General features: G+C 44.4%; 1 protein-coding gene across 1 annotated transcript; it reads right to left on the bottom strand.

The window, feature by feature from the left end:
• Positions 1–5,048: 5,048 nt before the first annotated feature.
• On the bottom strand, positions 5,049–17,291 carry LOC115647762 (keratin, type II cytoskeletal cochleal-like). The gene is made up of 9 exons (XM_030554537.1): positions 16,830–17,291; positions 15,791–15,999; positions 13,830–13,890; positions 12,752–12,847; positions 10,006–10,170; positions 8,832–8,957; positions 6,465–6,685; positions 5,420–5,454; positions 5,049–5,317 (listed from the first exon to the last, which is right to left on the bottom strand). Exons 1-9 carry the CDS (start codon positions 17,289–17,291, stop codon positions 5,049–5,051), a joined length of 1,644 nt encoding a protein of 547 aa, XP_030410397.1.
• Between the last annotated feature and the right edge of the window lie 407 nt (positions 17,292–17,698).

The following is a 17,698-nucleotide window of genomic DNA, read 5'->3' as shown; positions in this document are numbered from 1 at the left end:
GTTATGCCTGTCAAGACAGGTCTTTAGGTTTAAATGGCTCATGGAAATAGCTAATTACCCCCATTCATATTTTTTTGTTGTGACTGTATTAGAGACAGAAACCCCCAAACATCCCTGAACACAAGAATGTTGTGTTGTATTATCAACCGTACCTTCTCTGCAATGGAGCTGCAGCTGAAGTTTCCTGAGTTTGTGGTGTGGGCGCGTGCATCATGCCTTTAATAAAGTTAACCCATTGTTTTCATTTGCAATCACCAATGGTTTTTTTTTCTTGCCTGTGGAATTCTGCTCGCTGAACGTGGGGGCAGGAGAGCCTGGGAGCTTGTAAAAATGTCATGTCTTATTATCTATTTGTGCTCCCTTTATAGCCCCCTTGTCCCTAGTCACTGACTAGGGGAGGCAGTGTGGTGTAGCGGATAGAGCACTGGACTGGGACTCAGAAGACATATGTGCTATTATTGGCTGGAAAGTCTCTTCATCTGTAAAATATGGATCTTGATATGCAACTCTTTTGCAAAGCACTCTGAGATCTAGGGATAAAAGCGGCTATATAAGAACTAGGTACTGTTATTCTCAAACTAAACTATAGCCCTGAGAGTGATCTAAAGGATGCTAATGATATTTTTTAAAAAACCTTGAAATCTAAATGAAACATTTTGATTCCAGCCAACTGAAACCTACCCCACACAGGTTTTTTCATGACTTTTTGATTCACCAAACGTTTCGGAAAAAATTGTTATTCGGTCAATGCAAAATGCTTCTTCCCTCGCCCCAGGTTTTTCAGAATTGCCACTGAATTGAAAAAATCTGTTATTCCCCCAGCTCTAGTAGAGAGCAGCCTTCTCGTGTGCAAGTTAACTTCTCAGGATGGGCTTGCTCCAGAGAGATGATGAGTTTTCATTTTAGCTTGCCTGGCTGAAAGTTGGAGGGGTTCAGTTGCTGAAAACACACCAATCAACCCACCAGAAACCAAAACAAAAATTGAGTATTGGGTGTTTTTCGTTTTTTTGACAAAATCCTGAAAGAAGTTCTGTAGAAAACTTTGGGCAAAAACAGAGAAAAAAATTGCCTTTCTCGAAACTTTTTGCAAGAGATTGGAAAAAAAAGTTTGTTGTTCACAACTTCCTGTGTCTGGGTGCCCTGTGCATTCCTGCTTCCTCCAATGGCAAGCAAGATGCTGGAAAGGGGCCAAAAAGGAGGTGGGACCAGGCCCATCCCACACAGCTGGACAACCATGAAGAGGAATCTACTTATCCTTAAAGAATGTTCACTCCCCATGAGGGGAGGCAGCTCCAGGAGAGACATTGCCTGCCTGAAAAACACTCCACCACCCAATGTTTCTTCTGGGGCAGTGTGACCCTAGGCAGGGGTATAGCATAAGAGATCCAATCTTGCCCAGAAAATGAGAACCTGCTCCTTTTGCAGCCAGTGGGAGCAAGGGCAAGGCTGATACATTACTGACACTGGCAAGGATCTGTTCTCAGGTGGCTGATTATGGTTCAGAGAGAGAGATGTAGGATGAACGTCACCCTGTGCACACAGGCCTAGCTTTAGACCTCCCAGAGTCTTGTTTCTGCAGCTGCCACGTGGGAATAATCCAGGGACTCGTCTACCAGTCAGCATGGCCCCAAGACTGTGTGTGGCCTTACTGTTCTGTAGCCTCATAATTGCTGGATACGGTGAGGTGTATTTAATCTGCTTGGCATAGCGATGTTATCATAGTGCTGTGGCACTCGGCCTGCTTTGTTTGTACCTCTACCAACAAAGCATGAAAAATGCACAGTTAAATGAGGCTGAGAATTCATAGGAAAGATTCCTCCCAGACGGGTTTTACAGTAAGGCTTGATTGTGCGAAATCAGCCTCCTGGTTGTGGTCGACCACAGCATGCTGGCCAAATGGCAGGTATCATTTAACAATAGAAGGGTTAAGAATAGATGAACCATTGCCTAGGGGTGGCTGCTATCTGAATTATGAAGTGCCGTTATTGCAGAAAACATCCGTTCTGTTCCTGGTTGGAAAAAAAATGGTATCACAGGCAAAACAACGGGCAATTTGCAAAACATTTCTGGTGTGGCTGAGACTGCATTTTTCACTGGGAAAAAAGTTTTGGTTGAAAAATTTCCCTGAGCTCTACTTAAGAACATAAGAACGGCCAGACTGGGTCAGACCAAAGTCCCATCTAGCCCAGTATCCTGTCTTCCGACAGTGAACAATACTAGATGTCCCAGAGGGAATGAACAGAACAGGTGATCATCATCCTGTCGCTCATTCCCAGCTTCTGGCAAACAGAAGCTAGGGACACCATCCCTAACCATCCTGGCTAATAACCATTGATGGACCGATCCTCCACAAACTAATCTAGTTCTTTTTTCAACTCTGTTATAGTCTTGGCCTTCATAACATCCTCTGGCAAAGAGTTCCACAGGTTGACTGCGCATTGTGTGAATACTCCTTTTGTTACTTATCGTCAGGTGCAAGCTTATTATTTGTATTATGCAGTGCTGCCAACCCAACATGACCAAGGTGTCTGGCTCCCCCAAAACCATTTGAATGGCTTAAAAATCATGAGTTTAAAAACAATAATAGAAGTGGGGCTCTTTTTGCTTGCCTGCCAGGTTGTTTGCAACTGTAGGGTGCACTCAGGTCACATTGTCAAGCTATCCAAGCAACCACATGGGCTAGAAATTTGATTTTTGTTTTGTTTTTGTTTAAGAAAAGCTGAGATTCTCATATACAGACACACACACACACACACACACACACACACACACACACACACCCCGACTAGCCACTTTGTTGCCAGGTATAACCTAGACCAGAACAGCAGCTGGGAACTCGAGTGTGGTTATGTGAGGAATAGGCCTCATTCAGGGCACCTGTTGCGCAAATATGAATGGCACTGGAATTACAAGCATCCAGGTGGGCTGCTACAGGCAGCCAACACAGAGACCAGGCCTCTCGCCTTCCCCTCTTGCTGCTCCCTTTGCTGGCTTGAAGGATCAACAGAGTTACAGGGAACGAGGTGAGGAGAAGGTGACTCTTCCTTCCCTAGATTTCCACAGGCTTCTCAGAATCCACCCCATATGCCCAGCAGCCCCATCGCCTCCTGGGACTGCCCAGACTCCTGCTCATACAACCTTATGAAGGGGCCTTGAACATTCCCGAGGGGACACGGCCAACCGCCCTACCCAGGGAAATCCGCACGCCCTCAGATACCCTCCCTTCCTAGGGGACACAACACCCTCTCAACCAGGGCACAAAACACCCCCTCAGGTACCCTCCTGCCCCTGGGGACACAACCTGCTCTCCTCAGGGGACAGAACACCCCCTTAGACATCTCATACCCCTGGCACACCCTATACCCGCCCCAAGGACATAATACCCTATCAGACACAGACAACACCCTCCCAGAGGACTCCACCCCCTCAACCCTCCCCCAGAAGCCTCCCAACCAACACCCAGGAGACCCAACACCGCCTTGAACACAGCCAGCTACTATTCTCTAAAGGAATCAATACCCTCTCTTGTGTACCTCACTGTCCCTGGGGGACTCAGAACTCCCCACAGGCACAGCCCACGCCCTGCCCTACCCCAGGACACCCAATATTCCTCAGGCACACCCAACCCTCCTCGACCCCCCACCCCACATGTTCAGTCATGTCCAACACCGCCCAGGGCAACAAATGTCCCTGGAGAAGCATCTCAAAGCTTGGTAGCTACGTTTAGGCTCCAACACCTCAGATAATGTATGTATCAGCTGGTAATAATGTAAAACTATTTAATTTGATTAGCTTTTACTAAGGAAGCTGCCAATCCTTTCTTCAGTCCTGCTACCCTACATTCCCCATGTTCATTTCAGCATGCCCTGTAGCCATTCATTATACACTAGAGGTCAGACATGAAACAGACCACCACCAGGCTCTTGAATGAACTCACACAGGGAAATGTTGAAAGACAGGAACACCCTGTCACTTATGGGCAAACACTTTCACAAACTGATCATTCCATAGCTAACCTTTCAGTCCTTGTCCTCAAAGGAAACCTGCACAGCATCCTCAAAAGACAAACTTGGGAGCTTAAATTCATAATTTTGCTAGACCCAAAAAATCACTATCTTAATACAGATGTTGGATTTATAGCTTATTACAACTATCTATCTATCTATTTATCCCCAGACACCCCATCTAGCTAGTTAGCTAGCTAGCTAGGGATCTCTCTGTATTTATCAGGCACTTCTCCGGGTGCTATTAATGTGCTTCTCAGCACCTGATGGGTTTCCCATCTTTTCTTACCGCTATTAGATTACCCTTACATTTTCCAAAGGCCAATGAGTTCTATGAGCGACTAACTCATTAGAATTGAATTTTTTTTCAAGTGTCTCGATAAGGAGAGGTGCCTAGTTGCCTAATTTAGACTTCAAAACTGGAAATCACGACTGCAAGCATTGATCTGCTATGTCAGTTTATTGGAAAAACAGAATAAAACCAAGGAAAATGGAACAAAACAGGGATGGTGGCAGGAAATTACGAACAAGATACAATCTGCACATCAGTGGTTTGCTCTTTGCAAACAGTCATGTAGTGGTGAAGTGGTGCAGTTAGCTAATAATACAGAATACACTGTAGGAGCTGACAAATGATAGATCCTTATATTCGGAGTTGGTTCATACTCATTTGAGGAAAGGCACTGAACAGCGAGACTCTGAGAACTTCCCAGTATCACTGAGACCTTCTTTGGAGCCACATATCTTCACAAATGATTTGATCCCTTACTACATACAGCATCCTAACAATATACCCCAATCAAATGGTCTTACAATGACAGATAAGCTAGACCTCAGTAACCCAGGAGGAGAAGGAAAATTTCAGGAGAGCAGTTTTGTAAAACTAAAGCTCAGGCAGCTGCCTCATAACAGAAATTAAAAATGCTTCATGCAGCAAGCAATGGAGCATGAGCTGTAATCTTTAAAATCCCCTAATGACGTTAGTGCTGGTAGCAGGTATTGCTGCCACTAGGCAGTGAAGTGAGGACTTTCTAGAGCTCTCTTTTAATATTTTGTTCTGTAGGAGCTGGTAGTTGACACACATTTGACCTTGGAGCTCCTTCCGCTGCTAGTGCTGTATCCGCCTGTAGGAACACATGGTGCACATACATCTCCCAAATTTGCGACGATGCTTCTTCCAATCCTAGTGTCGCACATGCCTCCACTGCTAAGAACACCTCCTGTTTTGAGTAGTGTTCTGCTGCTGGACGAATAGCTGCCTCCAAAGCAGGGGTCACTGTCACACACAACCCCCCCTTGGGATCTGCACACAGCTGCAAATAAAAAAGCAAGAGCTTGTAGCTCAGTTTATGACTTTTGCTGCAAAAGATGAATCACATAGGATTTCTAAGAAGGAAAATACTCCTGGTACTTACAAATATTGACGGGGCAAACACCTTCTCCACACAACCTATTAGAAGGGGAAAATGAAGAAAGGTTTAAAATGTAAGAAACAGGGGTTGCCAGAAGCTGGGAATTGGGCAACGGGGGATGGATCACTTGATGATTCCCTGTTCTGTTCATTCCCTCTGAAGCACCTGGCATTGGCCACTGTCAGAAGACAGGATACTGGGCTAGATAGACCTTTTGTCTGACTCAGTATGGCCGTTCTTATGTTTTAGCTACCTGCTTATTATCATTACCTATGTCATTAATTAGCTGCAAGCCTTGAGATCAGTTGATGTCTGTAGCAGACTCGGACTGTGGTTTGGAAATATTTGATCTGACTGTCCAATACACACAAACATTGTTAATTTTTTTCCTGATAGGCCCCAACCCTGCACATGGGCAGCATTTACTCATGCCAGTAGACCTATTGGGTAAATGTATCAAAAGTGCATAAATGCATTAAGATCTGAAGTGCTATTAAGGTGGCCAGAGAGCAAGTGAGAAAAATCAGGGCAGGGGATCAGGGGTAATAGGCGTCTATAGAAGAAAAACCCACAAATATCGGGAGTGTGCCTATAAAAGTGAGACATCTGGTCACCTTATGTGCTATTGACTTCAAAAGGGATCTAACGTTGTAAGTAGAGCTGTGCAAATAACTGATTTCCTGAGTCAATGACCGAACTGAAGAAACAAAAATAGTGAAAAGTCATTTCAGATGGGAAAAAAAATCAAACCCTTTCGTTTCAAAGGTGTCAAAATGAAACTTTTTACTTTTGGTCTCGTGGAGTTTTTTAAATGTAATAATTTGGTGAATTCATAAAATGCTTCAATGGATTTGAATCTGCATTTTTTTCATTGGAAAAAAGTTTCAGCTGAATTCCCCCCACTGTTCGCAATGATATGACTTGCAAGTACGTGGACTGTAACTTGAAGAAAGGGTTGCAATATTGGACCCTTTGTTTTGACAAGCATTTTAAATGAATTGTTATTCTTCCCTGGTCAGTGATTCGCAGGATTGTGCTATGAACCCACCTGTTCTCCTCTCCTTCCAGCAGCTTCCTGTAGGTGGCGATCTCGATATCCAGGGCCAGCTTGACATTCATCAGCTCTTGGTACTCCCGCAGTTGGCAAGCCAGGTCCTGCTTGGCTTTCGTTAGCGCAGCCTCCAGGTCGGCCAGTTTACACTTGGCATCTTTGAGAGCCGTCTCTCCCCGTTCCTCAGCTTCTGCTATGGCTCCTTCCAGTTTGCATCGCTGCAGAGGCGGGAGATAAATGCATTTGATGTGACTCATTTGAAGAGACTCTATTTGATGGCCTCTCATTTGTTACAAATTGAAGGCTCAAATTTTGGATTTGGGCTGAAAAACTGATCAGGCTGAGGGATGCTTTAATAAAGCTATATCCATGTCTACGCTTTTGAACTAGACTGTGAACTTCTTCTGGCAAGTCTGCATGAATCTGTCTGCCCTTCCGGTAGACTATGAGGAGCGGAGACACCTTCTCAGAAATGTCTTCTGACTTCCTCTTAATAGCATTCACCGTTATTACAGTACAGCCTAAGCACTGGACAGACACATCACAAAGAAGACAGCCTGGGCCCCGGAGAGCTCACTATCCAGGTGTCAGACAGGGATGCCTCAAGCAGACAAAACAGACAAAGGCAGCAGAGGATGAAACTAGTTTAGCAGAGATGTGGAAGGCTTGGCTCATGGCTGGTCTAGCAATGCTTGACAAGCAAGACTGGTAGGCACTAGGGCAGAGGAAACACGATGCCGCTTGACTTCTACTCTCTCAGAAACCACGCTCACAGGGTAAAGGTCCTGTTCTAGACAGGATTTTACATTGTCCTCCTCACAAGATGATACTAGGAGCCCCTCAACACCAAGAGGCAGAGGGCCACTATACTGTAACCAGGGCTGGCTCTGGCTTTTTTGCCGCCCCAAGCAAAAAAAAAAAAAAAAAAGTGGGGCGGCCGGAGCCAGGGTGGAAAGGGACTTCCTGCACTGCAGATGTGCCCCAGCTAGCGGTGGAGGAGGAGAGAGAGAGAGAAGGGGAGTGGCCAGGGCTTCAGCACGGTGCTCGCCACGTGGCTCCGACTGCCGTGCCGCCTGCCGGGAGGGCTCTGCGCCACTCTGGTTGGCAGGGAGGGAAGGACACGGGCTGCCCTGCCGAGCTTGCTACAGACCTGGCACCGGCTGGGGCAGACGGAGCGCGCAGCCTGCTCCCAGCAGGGTGCTCCCCTTCTCCACACTGCTGCCCCCTACAGGGCGGCCGGATCGGCGAACAAAACAAAACAAAACAAAAAAGCGGCCGTGCCGCCCTAGGACTGGGTGGAATGCTGCCCCGTAGAATCTGCCGCCCCAAGCATGAGCTTGCTCGGCTAGTGCCTGGAGCTGGCCCTGATTGTAACTCTCATCAGGCCTGACACACTTAACACACTGTTGTGAGAATATTTAGCTCAACAGCGCCTTGTAAGGTATCATAAAAACTGGAGTAAAACTGCTCCTTGGAGTAAATTCACAACCACTTTGGCAGCTGAGGGATGGAGGATTTCTCTCTCGTCAGCCTTTCCCTTGAGATACCTAGCGCACAGCCTGGGGCACTGAGTCTCTAGATTTAGATCTTACAGGCTAGCTACCATGACATGGGCCTCTGGTGGCAGACCCACTATTCTAGTTATATTGTTTTGCTTTATAAATGGCTTACAGAGATAGGGCCATTGGTTGAGAGTTTCAAAGCTGACTAGAAGATTTAGGCGCACAACTTCCATTAATTTGAATGGGCTTTGAAAAACCCAGCCATTGATTCTTCTAGTGTCATTTATTTATTTATTCGTTCATTCATTTAAAGTTGGTTATGCGTCCAAAACGGTTAACTGGAGGTGGCCTCTTTTTGCTCAACTTTAGACTTCTGCTGAATATGTCAGCTTCACAATACAGGTCTCTACCAGCTGAGTTAAGGAGTAACCCTGTTAGCTGGTAGCAGTAGTAAACTATTATCCTTTCATGGCTTAATCACTAGTCTAGGCACCAGCAGTTCTTCAGAACTGTCAAGTGGTGCAACCTAATTTGTAATTAAGATTTTTTTTTAACTGTTGAGCTGTTATAATGAGGCCAGTTTTGGTTATCATGGGGAGGGATAGCTCAGTGGTTTGAGCATTGGCTTGCAAACCCCAGGATTGTGAGTTCAATCCTTGAGGGGGCCATTTAGGGAACTGGGGTAAAAATCTGTCTGGGGAGTGGTCCTACTTTGAGAAAGGGGTTGGACTAGATGATCTCCTGAGGTCCCTTCCATCCCTAATATTCTATTCAATTGAAATTGCAGCACAGGATTCTTTACATAACATTTGTGAGTTGTTATTGATACATTATACACACTAAGCCAGTGCATCACACTCACCTGGGCTTTAACATTTTCAAGTTCTCCATGCAGTCTCTGAATCACCCGGTTCAGCTCCATAATCTCATTCCTTGTGCTGTGCAGGTTGTCGCAGTGTTTGCTAGCGGTTACCTTCAGCTCCTCGTACTTAGGTGAGAGAGAAGATGCAATTATAATAAACAGACCCGTTACAAAGCACCAAAAGCTGCAGTGTAACTATGATGAGCTACTCATGGGTCTCTGGCAGCGTTTGAATGCTATATCTTGAGCACTAAAGCACAGACTTCTACTACTTGAGCTGAAAGAGGAGCTCCTTTAGAGGTTGGCTGTAGTAGACTATTGTCCTCTATGTGGGTAAAGGCTGAAGGTGCAGCACAGATTGCGAAAACATGTTTCATAGCATTCTTGTCTGGCTAAGACTGGCCTATGGAGCAGGCACTGGGCTGGGCCTCAGGAAAACAGGCTTCCATTTTTGGCTCGCCACTGCTTTGCTGGATGATCTTGGGCAAGTCCCTTCCTTCTGTGTGTCTTTATTTTCCCATCTGTCAAATGGGGTAATGCTACTGACCCCCCTTTGTAAAACACTTTGAGATATATCAAAGAAAATGATAGGTATTGGAAGAAATTGGTATTATTATGATTACTGTTTATTATTAATTAAGTATTATTTTATTACTAAGAGAAGGAACCCAAGTTTTAAAAAGTGCCTTAAATCTGAATGAGAAGTTATAATATTTCCATAAAACCAGATCCTCTGCAGATATAAACTGGGCAGGTTTACACTACCGCCAGAATCGATGCTTTGAGACCGATCCACAGGCAGTCGATTTAGCGAGTCTAGTGAAGACCCACCAAATTGACAGCAGATCACTCTCCAGTCCACCCCTGTACTCTACTCCCGACGAGAAGAGTAAGGTAAGTTGATGGGAGAAACTCCTGCGGTGTAGACCCCTCAGTAACTCGACCTAAGGTACATCGACTCCAGCTACGTTATTCACATAGCTGGAGTTGCGTAGCATAGGTTGACCTAAGGCGGTAGTGTAGACATAGCCTGTCCGGCATTTCATGCATATCTTGAATTACGAAAAGCCAGTTTCCTGTCTGTATGCACTCTCATTCATGTGACTCGAACTATTTCTTTGATGAGATCAGTGTCAGAGCCATCCAAAATCCCTTTCTCTCTGTGGTGACCCACCTTGCACTGGTACCAGGACTCTGCCTCAGCTCGGCTCCTGTTGGCGATGTCCTCGTACTGAGCTTTGACATCAGCAATGATGTCATCCATGTTCAGGCCTCGGCTATTGTCCATTTGCACAATAACGGAGGTGTCCAAAATGGATGCTTGGAGGTAAGCAATTTCCTGCAGGAGACATTAAATTAATTAGTTGGTTGTGTGGTAAGATGTTGCTAGATGTTTGGCTGTGTGTGTGTGTGTTCCCTCTCTGTGCCGCCCCAGCCCTGCACAGACAGCTGGCACAGCAGACCTAGAGCGAACCGCACAATGACAACACAATCCGTTAAGGGACGAAGGCATACAACCAGGTCTATTGTCGACGAAGCATGGTATTAGCATCCCGGCGACTCTACTGGACCACTAATACATGTATGCCGATAACAATGGACCTGCTCAGTCAACGGCAGGATTTTCTGTTCCTCCCTGGGCCAGACAAAGATACTCCCTCTGAGATACATCTTTATACCCCGATACAAACAAGGTAGGGACTGCTCCCTCACATAATTAGATACTGCCCCCTGAGGTGGCTAGTTATCACCCGTCTCCTTGTACATATTGGTTCTATCAAAATTATGTACTGTCATCCTGACCTTATCTTTTGGGAGAGGTCAGTGTGTTCCTGTTATCCTCAGGGAACGTTTTCATACCATCCTTGATATTGGGGTGATCTGGTACCACTTGATATCGGGATGTGTTTGTATGAGTGCTCGGTGATCAACCCTACTTAGGAATGTGTATTTCTGCAATATCAGCCCTGTTCTTGCCAGATTCTGTGCACTTGCACGCTGGCAGAGCCAGACCTTTGCTCACAGCCTGCCGGTTGCTAACTTTGCTTTATATCAGCAAAGCTTGCCCATTGCTTCAGCTCACGCCTCGTACCAGACCAGGGCGTATATTTTAGGCTCTCTTTCGACTATAGTTTGCTTCTAAGGTACTTTCCTGGCTTTGTTCCTCTGTTCACAGATAACAAGATACTTTCTACATATTTTGCAATTTCAGGTTTAATCCAAAATGGAGGAGAGAGATTTTTTGATTTGAATGCACCTGATTTTCAGTTAAATGTGTCCATTAACCTCTTTTTCCAGGAAGGCTGGCTGAGGCCATGGCTACATTGTGGGCGCTACAGCACTGAAGCTATGTCCCAATAATGTAAACCCAACAGAAGGTGTCTGTCTGTCACTGTAGGAACTCCTCCGCCCAGTGCGATGGGAGCTAGGTCACTGGAAGTTTTCTTCCATTGACCTTTGCATCTACACCAGGCTGTGGTCACAGGGGTATGGATTTTCACATCCCTGAATGCTGTAGCTATGTCAACCAAAATTTTAAGTGTAAACCAGGCCTGAGGTAGATGCCTTCTTCTTTCACTTGCGTAAACAAGGAAGGACACCTCTGAAATCAGTGGAGCTAAGCTGGTGTCAGTGTAGAGCAAGGCAAAGAAGAAACTGGCCTTAAGGGCTTAGCAGTGGAAAGAGGCTTTAAAACGAGTGCAAATTCTGTCCAGGGCCAGCTTTAGGCCGATTCCCCAGAATCGGGCCCCATGCCTAAGAGGGCCCCTTAGGTGCCTTTTTAATTTTTAATTTTTTTTACTCACCCAGTGGGGATCCGGGTCTTTGGTGGCACTTTGGCGGCAGGGGGGGTCCTTCACTCGCTCCAGGTCTTCGGCGGCATTTCGGCAGCGGGAGGTCTGTGAAAGACCCAGAGCGAGGGAAGGACCCCTCGCCTCCGAAGTGCTGCTGAAGACCTGGACCGCTGCTGGGTATTCAAATCTGGCCCCACAGTTCCTAAAGCCGGCCCTGATGCCACCCCACTGTAAATGGCTGTCGGGCTCCTTTACACTACCAGAGCAGTGCAAGAAAGCCCAGAGTGTAAATGAAAATCAGGCCCTAAGGCCCTGATCTTCAAAGGTAGCCAGGCACCTAAATCCCACTGATTTCAAAGAGAGTTAGGCACCGAAATACCTTTGAGGATCTGGGCTTGTGGGTCTTACCAAGGATCACGCCATGGAACTAGTCCTTTAGATATAGATTCAGCTGACTGACAGGGCCAGATCCTCAGTTGAGGTAAATGGTCATATTCAAATGTGCCCGTTCACACCAACCGGACCCTTCATCCTTTTCCTTTCTCTACCAGATCACCTGCCACCAGGCGTTATTATTCCCTTCAGGTGGGGTTTTCAAAGGGATTTCCAAATTTCAATTCCCTGCCATTGCAGGGGTGTCAGGCACTCGTGCATCTTGGTCCCTCCTGTCCCCTGCTTGTGATAGACAGTAGTTTAGTCTCCTTGGGGCTGTAATATTTTAACCTTATCCAGGTTATTGGGCTCAATACAGGGGAAGCCGGGTAGAGTTTAAAGTGATCAGACAGCAAGTGTGAAAAATTGGGACGGGGGTGCGGGGAGGGGTAATAGGAGCCTATATAAGAAAAAGACCCCAAAATTGGGACTGTCCCTATAAAATCGGGGCATCTGGTCACCCTAGTAGAGTTGAGTGGCCTGTGTTGTGCAGGAGGCCTGACTAGATGACCTGGTGGTCCCTTCTGGCTGTAAACGCTCTAATTCTTAGACTAAGGGAGTCTGGCACCAAACTGCCCATGAATTTTGCCAGCGGGAGTTGCGGGGGTTAACTCCCATAAAGCCCTTTGGCAAATACCAGTATTCATTGTTTTCTTCTCCTCATAAAAACCTGACTGGGGTAGGAAATGTCATTACCTCATCAAACACGCGTCTCAGGAAGGCGATCTCGTCTATGAGGGATTCCACTTTGACTTCTAGTTCTGCCTTGTTCATGTAAGCACAGTCCACATCCTGCAGAGAATCGGAAATACGGTGAGAGAATTTCCAATTGATTATAAGACATTTCTGTTAATGCTAGAACAAAATCAGGTTAATAACTCCATCACCTGGATTGTCACTTCTAAGCAGTTTAATGTTTCCATATGATTTCATTCTTTCCAGCTTTATATTTTTAAATGCAAAATAATCAATATACAGGAGAAGATAAACAGGTCATCTCTATAGACTAGCCTAATGGTCTGTTGTATCGACAGCTAGAATGACCAAACCAGGATAAAGCTAGGTTTTAAAAGGCTCAAAGGGCATCTAACTCCCACTGGAATTTTCAGAATTGCCAATGAATCAATAATCTTGTTATTCATACAGCTCTAGTGCTGAGCACTTTTGAAAATCTGGCCCTAAATGTCTCTGATAAGGAAACATGCATCCTCAAAAGCTCTAATGGGCTAAGACCATAGGATAATATTTTCAAAACACTTGAGTGATTTAGAAGCACATGCATCATTTTCATAAGTAACTCAGGCACCTAGAAATCTAAATCCTATGACTTTCAGTGAGACTAAGGGCTAGATTTACAAATGTATTTAGATACCTGGAGATGCAGACAGATGCCTAGCGGGATTTTCAAAAGAATCTAAGTGAGTTTGATAGGAGCAACACCCATGGGAGTTAAGTGCCTAAGTATCTTTAGAAATATTAGTCTCCAGTGTCACATATGCATTTTTGAATTTTTTCACCTCTAACCATCATTTCACAAATTATTATTTCAGGGAGTTAAAAATGGCAAAATAAAGTGATTTTTTTTGGTTACATTTTTCAGGAAAAAAATGATTGGAATTTCAAAAAATTTCAACCTACTCCAATTTCTGTAATTATGAACTTTGCATTGTTTTTCCTTCAGATGACTTCAAAATCACTATCTTCCATCAGTGTTCTATTAAAATCTGGGCAGCAGGTGTTTGATAAGGTTGTAGCTTATCTGCGCATTGCTCACCTTCTTAAGTACTACAAACTCGTTCTCAGCACAGGTTCGACGATTGCATTCCTCGTCATACCTGAGGGGGAAAGAGGATTATTTTTTGTTTAGCTAAGAAAAAAAAAATCTTGCTGGATTTTGGAATTCCAGAACAACTGCAGATGACTCTGTGCACTCAGTCACAGTTGATGTACCATATGTTGTAAGTGCCTTATGGTGTATGTATGCAGAATTTGATATTTTTTGTTATTTCAACAAATAATGTTGATATTTATTTTAAAATTTATATTGATTTAAATATTCACAATTGTGAAAAATTATAGGCTTTAAGCATTTTTTTATTGTTAAAATTTCACAGTTGCAGAAAATTATAGGGGACTCAGAGAATGGGGGATCAGACAGAAATTATTTAATGACAGTAGCTGTTAAGGTTCAAAAACCGAAAAGATTTAGCATCACTAAAAACAAATTGTCACCACTGCTTGTCAAAATGTACAAAGTAAATATCATTAAATCAACCTCTAACGAGGTCTGAAGCAGCATTTCTCTTACTTTGCCGACATGGGAATATTTTTTCATCTGTTTGTGTATGTGTGTGTGGTGAAATTGACATTTACTGACATTTACTCGTAAAAATCTAATCCTTCCAAGCCTAGTTGTACGTACTCACATTTGCAGTATCTGCCAAGATTTCTACTTAACTGAAATGTTGTAAAGTTCTCTTCAAGCAGATTGTTTAATGAATAGTGTAAACCCATAATTGGTGTAATGTGTAGCTCTTCCTAAGTGATAATATCCTAGTATATTATTATTTATTACTTGTATCCCAGCAGCACCTAGGAAGCCCATGGAGAAAGATTACATTGTGCCAGGTGCAGTAGTAGGGTTGCCAGCCCGCCAGGATTGTCCTGGAGTCTCCAGGAATTGAAGATTTTGTCATGTGATGAAACTTCCAGGAATATATCCAACCAAAATTGGCAACCCTGTGCTGTAGCTATAATATACGTGTTGAATAAATAACACATTTACAAACTTGGGTGCCTAGAGGTAGCACCGAAGGCCAAGATTTTCAGTAGTGACGAGGGATAGATAATAAAACAGAGAATATCAAAATGCCACTATATAAATCCATGGTATTCCCACACCTTGAATATTGTGTGCGGTTCTGGTCATCTCGCCTCAAAAAAGATATATTAAAATTAGAAAAAGTATGGAGAACGGCAACAAAAATGATTAGGGGTATGGAAGAGCTTCCATGTGAGGAGAGACTAAACAGACTAGGACTTTTCAGCTTACTAAGTGGGGATATGATAGAGGTGTATAAAATCATGAATGGTGTGGAAAAAGTGAAAAAGGAAGAGTTATTTGCTCCTTCCCATAACACAAGAACCTACGGTCACCCAGTGAAATGAATAGGCAAACAAAAATAAACAATAAGAAGTACTTCCTCACACAGTCAACTTGTGGAACTTGTTGCCAGGGGATGCTGTGAAGGCCAAAAGTATAACAGAGTTCAAAAAAGAATTAGCTAAGTTGACAGAGGATAGGTCCATCAACGACTATTAACCAAGATGGTCAGGGACACAAAGCCATGCTCTGAGTGTCCCTAAACCTTTGAATGCCAGAAGCTGGGACTGAATGACAGCAAATGGATCACTCAATAATTACCCTGGTCTGTTATTTTCCTCTGAAGCATCTGGTACCAGCCACTGTTGGAAGACAGGATACTGGGCTAGATGGACCATTGGTCTGACCCAGTATGGTCGTTCGTATGTTCTTATGATTTTTGAGCACTCAGCAGCTTTGAAAAGCTGGGCAGTTACTTAGTTAGTCAAGATATATCTGAAACTGCCTACCTATAGGCAGAAGCTTCTCCACCCTCTCGAATAGTGGTGAGTCAACAATGCATGCAGCTATGTATATGTTTGGAGACATTTAGTTTAACAATCTATTATTAAACTGCATCTTTTCACACTTACTTTCTCTTGTAATCCTCCAAAATGTCCTTCATGTTGTTCAGTTCTGTCTCCAGATTAGCTCGGTCACATCCCAGGTTCTCCAGCTTCCTCTTCAAGTTACCGATATAAGCTTCAAACATGGGCTCCATGTTATTCTGGTAGGGTTTTTGCTCCCGCAAAAAGCTCCATTTGGTCTCCAACACCTTGTTCTGCTGCTCCAGGAATCGGACCTGAATTCCAAGAGGAAGAAAGTTCACTTTTGAAGCTTTCAAAACATATCAATGCATTAGACTGGCAACAAAAAGGCACCAACAGTTCAAACAAGGAATTAATTCAAGGAACTTCCAGGGCTTGGATTGTACAGAGGTCAGGCTAGAAGATCACCGTGGTCCCTTCTGGCTTTATAATTGATGAAATCTCTCATATTACTGCCAGAATGGGTTCCCCGGCATCAGCAACATGCGAAACAAAAGACGTGAGTCATGTACATGTTTTCAGAAGAACGGAGATAACAGAAATGTAAAATTCGGAGGTCAACTCTTCATAATGAGGTTATTCAGAAGCATATTGTTAAACATGAGAAATGGATGGAGCAGTTACAGAGAAAGCGAAGCGTACCTCTGGTTTGTACTATTAATGGATGAAACAGCACAAATCCTAGACCGTCTCTCACACCAGTGTAAATCAGAAGTAACGCCACTGAAATCAACACTTAGACTGGTGTGGGAGAAAAATAAGGGGCTTTCTGACTATAACATTAGAAACTTGGAGCCTGATTCTCAGTTACAGTAAAACCACTTTATCCCACTCTGATAGTGTATTTATTTCCCCCATTAAGGCCCTTTTGCACTGCTGGAGTGACATAAAATGGCTACAACGTGAATGAGAATCAGATGCTTACTGTAATTTTAGGGTGAGATTTGGGAGCTCCAAATCCCTTAGACATTTTGGACAGCTAAAAACTGTAGAAAATCTCAGGTTTCATCTCCGAAATGTCTGCGCGAGTTATGTCTGACATTTATGGCAAACTGCCAGCGAAGAGTGTGACCTCCCATCTCACCTTGTCAATGAAAGAAGCGAATTTGTTGTTGAGGCACTTGATCTGCTCCTTCTCCTGATATTTCACCGACTGAACTTTGGGGTCGATCTCCAGGTTGAGAGGTTGCAGCAGGAGCGGGTTGACTTGGACGGGTGTGATAGTGGGTGGACAAGGCCCACGGATCCCACCCACTCTGTAGCCAAAGCCAGCACCTCCATAGTCATATGCAAGACCATCATTCCCATACCCATATCTTGCAGAACGACAGCTACCAACAGCCATTCTGGGTTTGCTGGAGGCTACGCCACTGAGACTTCTGCTACCAAAGTATCCTAGTCCTCTATAGCCCACGCCACCACCTCCCCGAGATGAGACCATACTGAAGCTGTATTGCTTTATGCTTCTTGGTATGACAGCTGAGCAAGAACTGAAACTCTGGACACCACCACCTCCAGAGCTAATGCGATAGGATCGGCAAGACATTATGGCTGATTAGAGGAGGAATGAAGGCAGATGGCAAAGCTAAGAAATGTTTAAGCAGTGCAGCAGAGTGAAAAGCAGCCAAGCTTGGATCCCTCTGAAATCAGAACCGATGCTTTCACCTTTTTATCTCTTAGGAGAACGGGCCTTGGCTGGATAATGATGAGGTTTATGAGCTTGGGGTGTTAGCCCCACTGCACATTTTGGTGAGCAACAACTCGAACGATACTTAAACACACCTATCATAAGTTATAGGAGACGGTCTAGTTTCATTGCAGGGAATCCCAGCTCTATAAAAACTGTGCTTGCAAAACTCCCTTTTTTATAGTAGGGATTAAAGAGAAGCAAAAGCCATCTTTTGATGGGCTTAGCATACTGTGAATTAAAAAGGGAGTAATTGTCTTGTGGGA

This window comes from Gopherus evgoodei, chromosome 3 (genome assembly GCF_007399415.2).
Source record: "Gopherus evgoodei ecotype Sinaloan lineage chromosome 3, rGopEvg1_v1.p, whole genome shotgun sequence".
In the NCBI taxonomy this organism is placed as follows: domain Eukaryota; kingdom Metazoa; phylum Chordata; order Testudines; family Testudinidae; genus Gopherus; species Gopherus evgoodei.
Note: the sequence above shows the minus strand (reverse complement) of the source record. Positions and strands in the feature narration are given on the sequence as shown.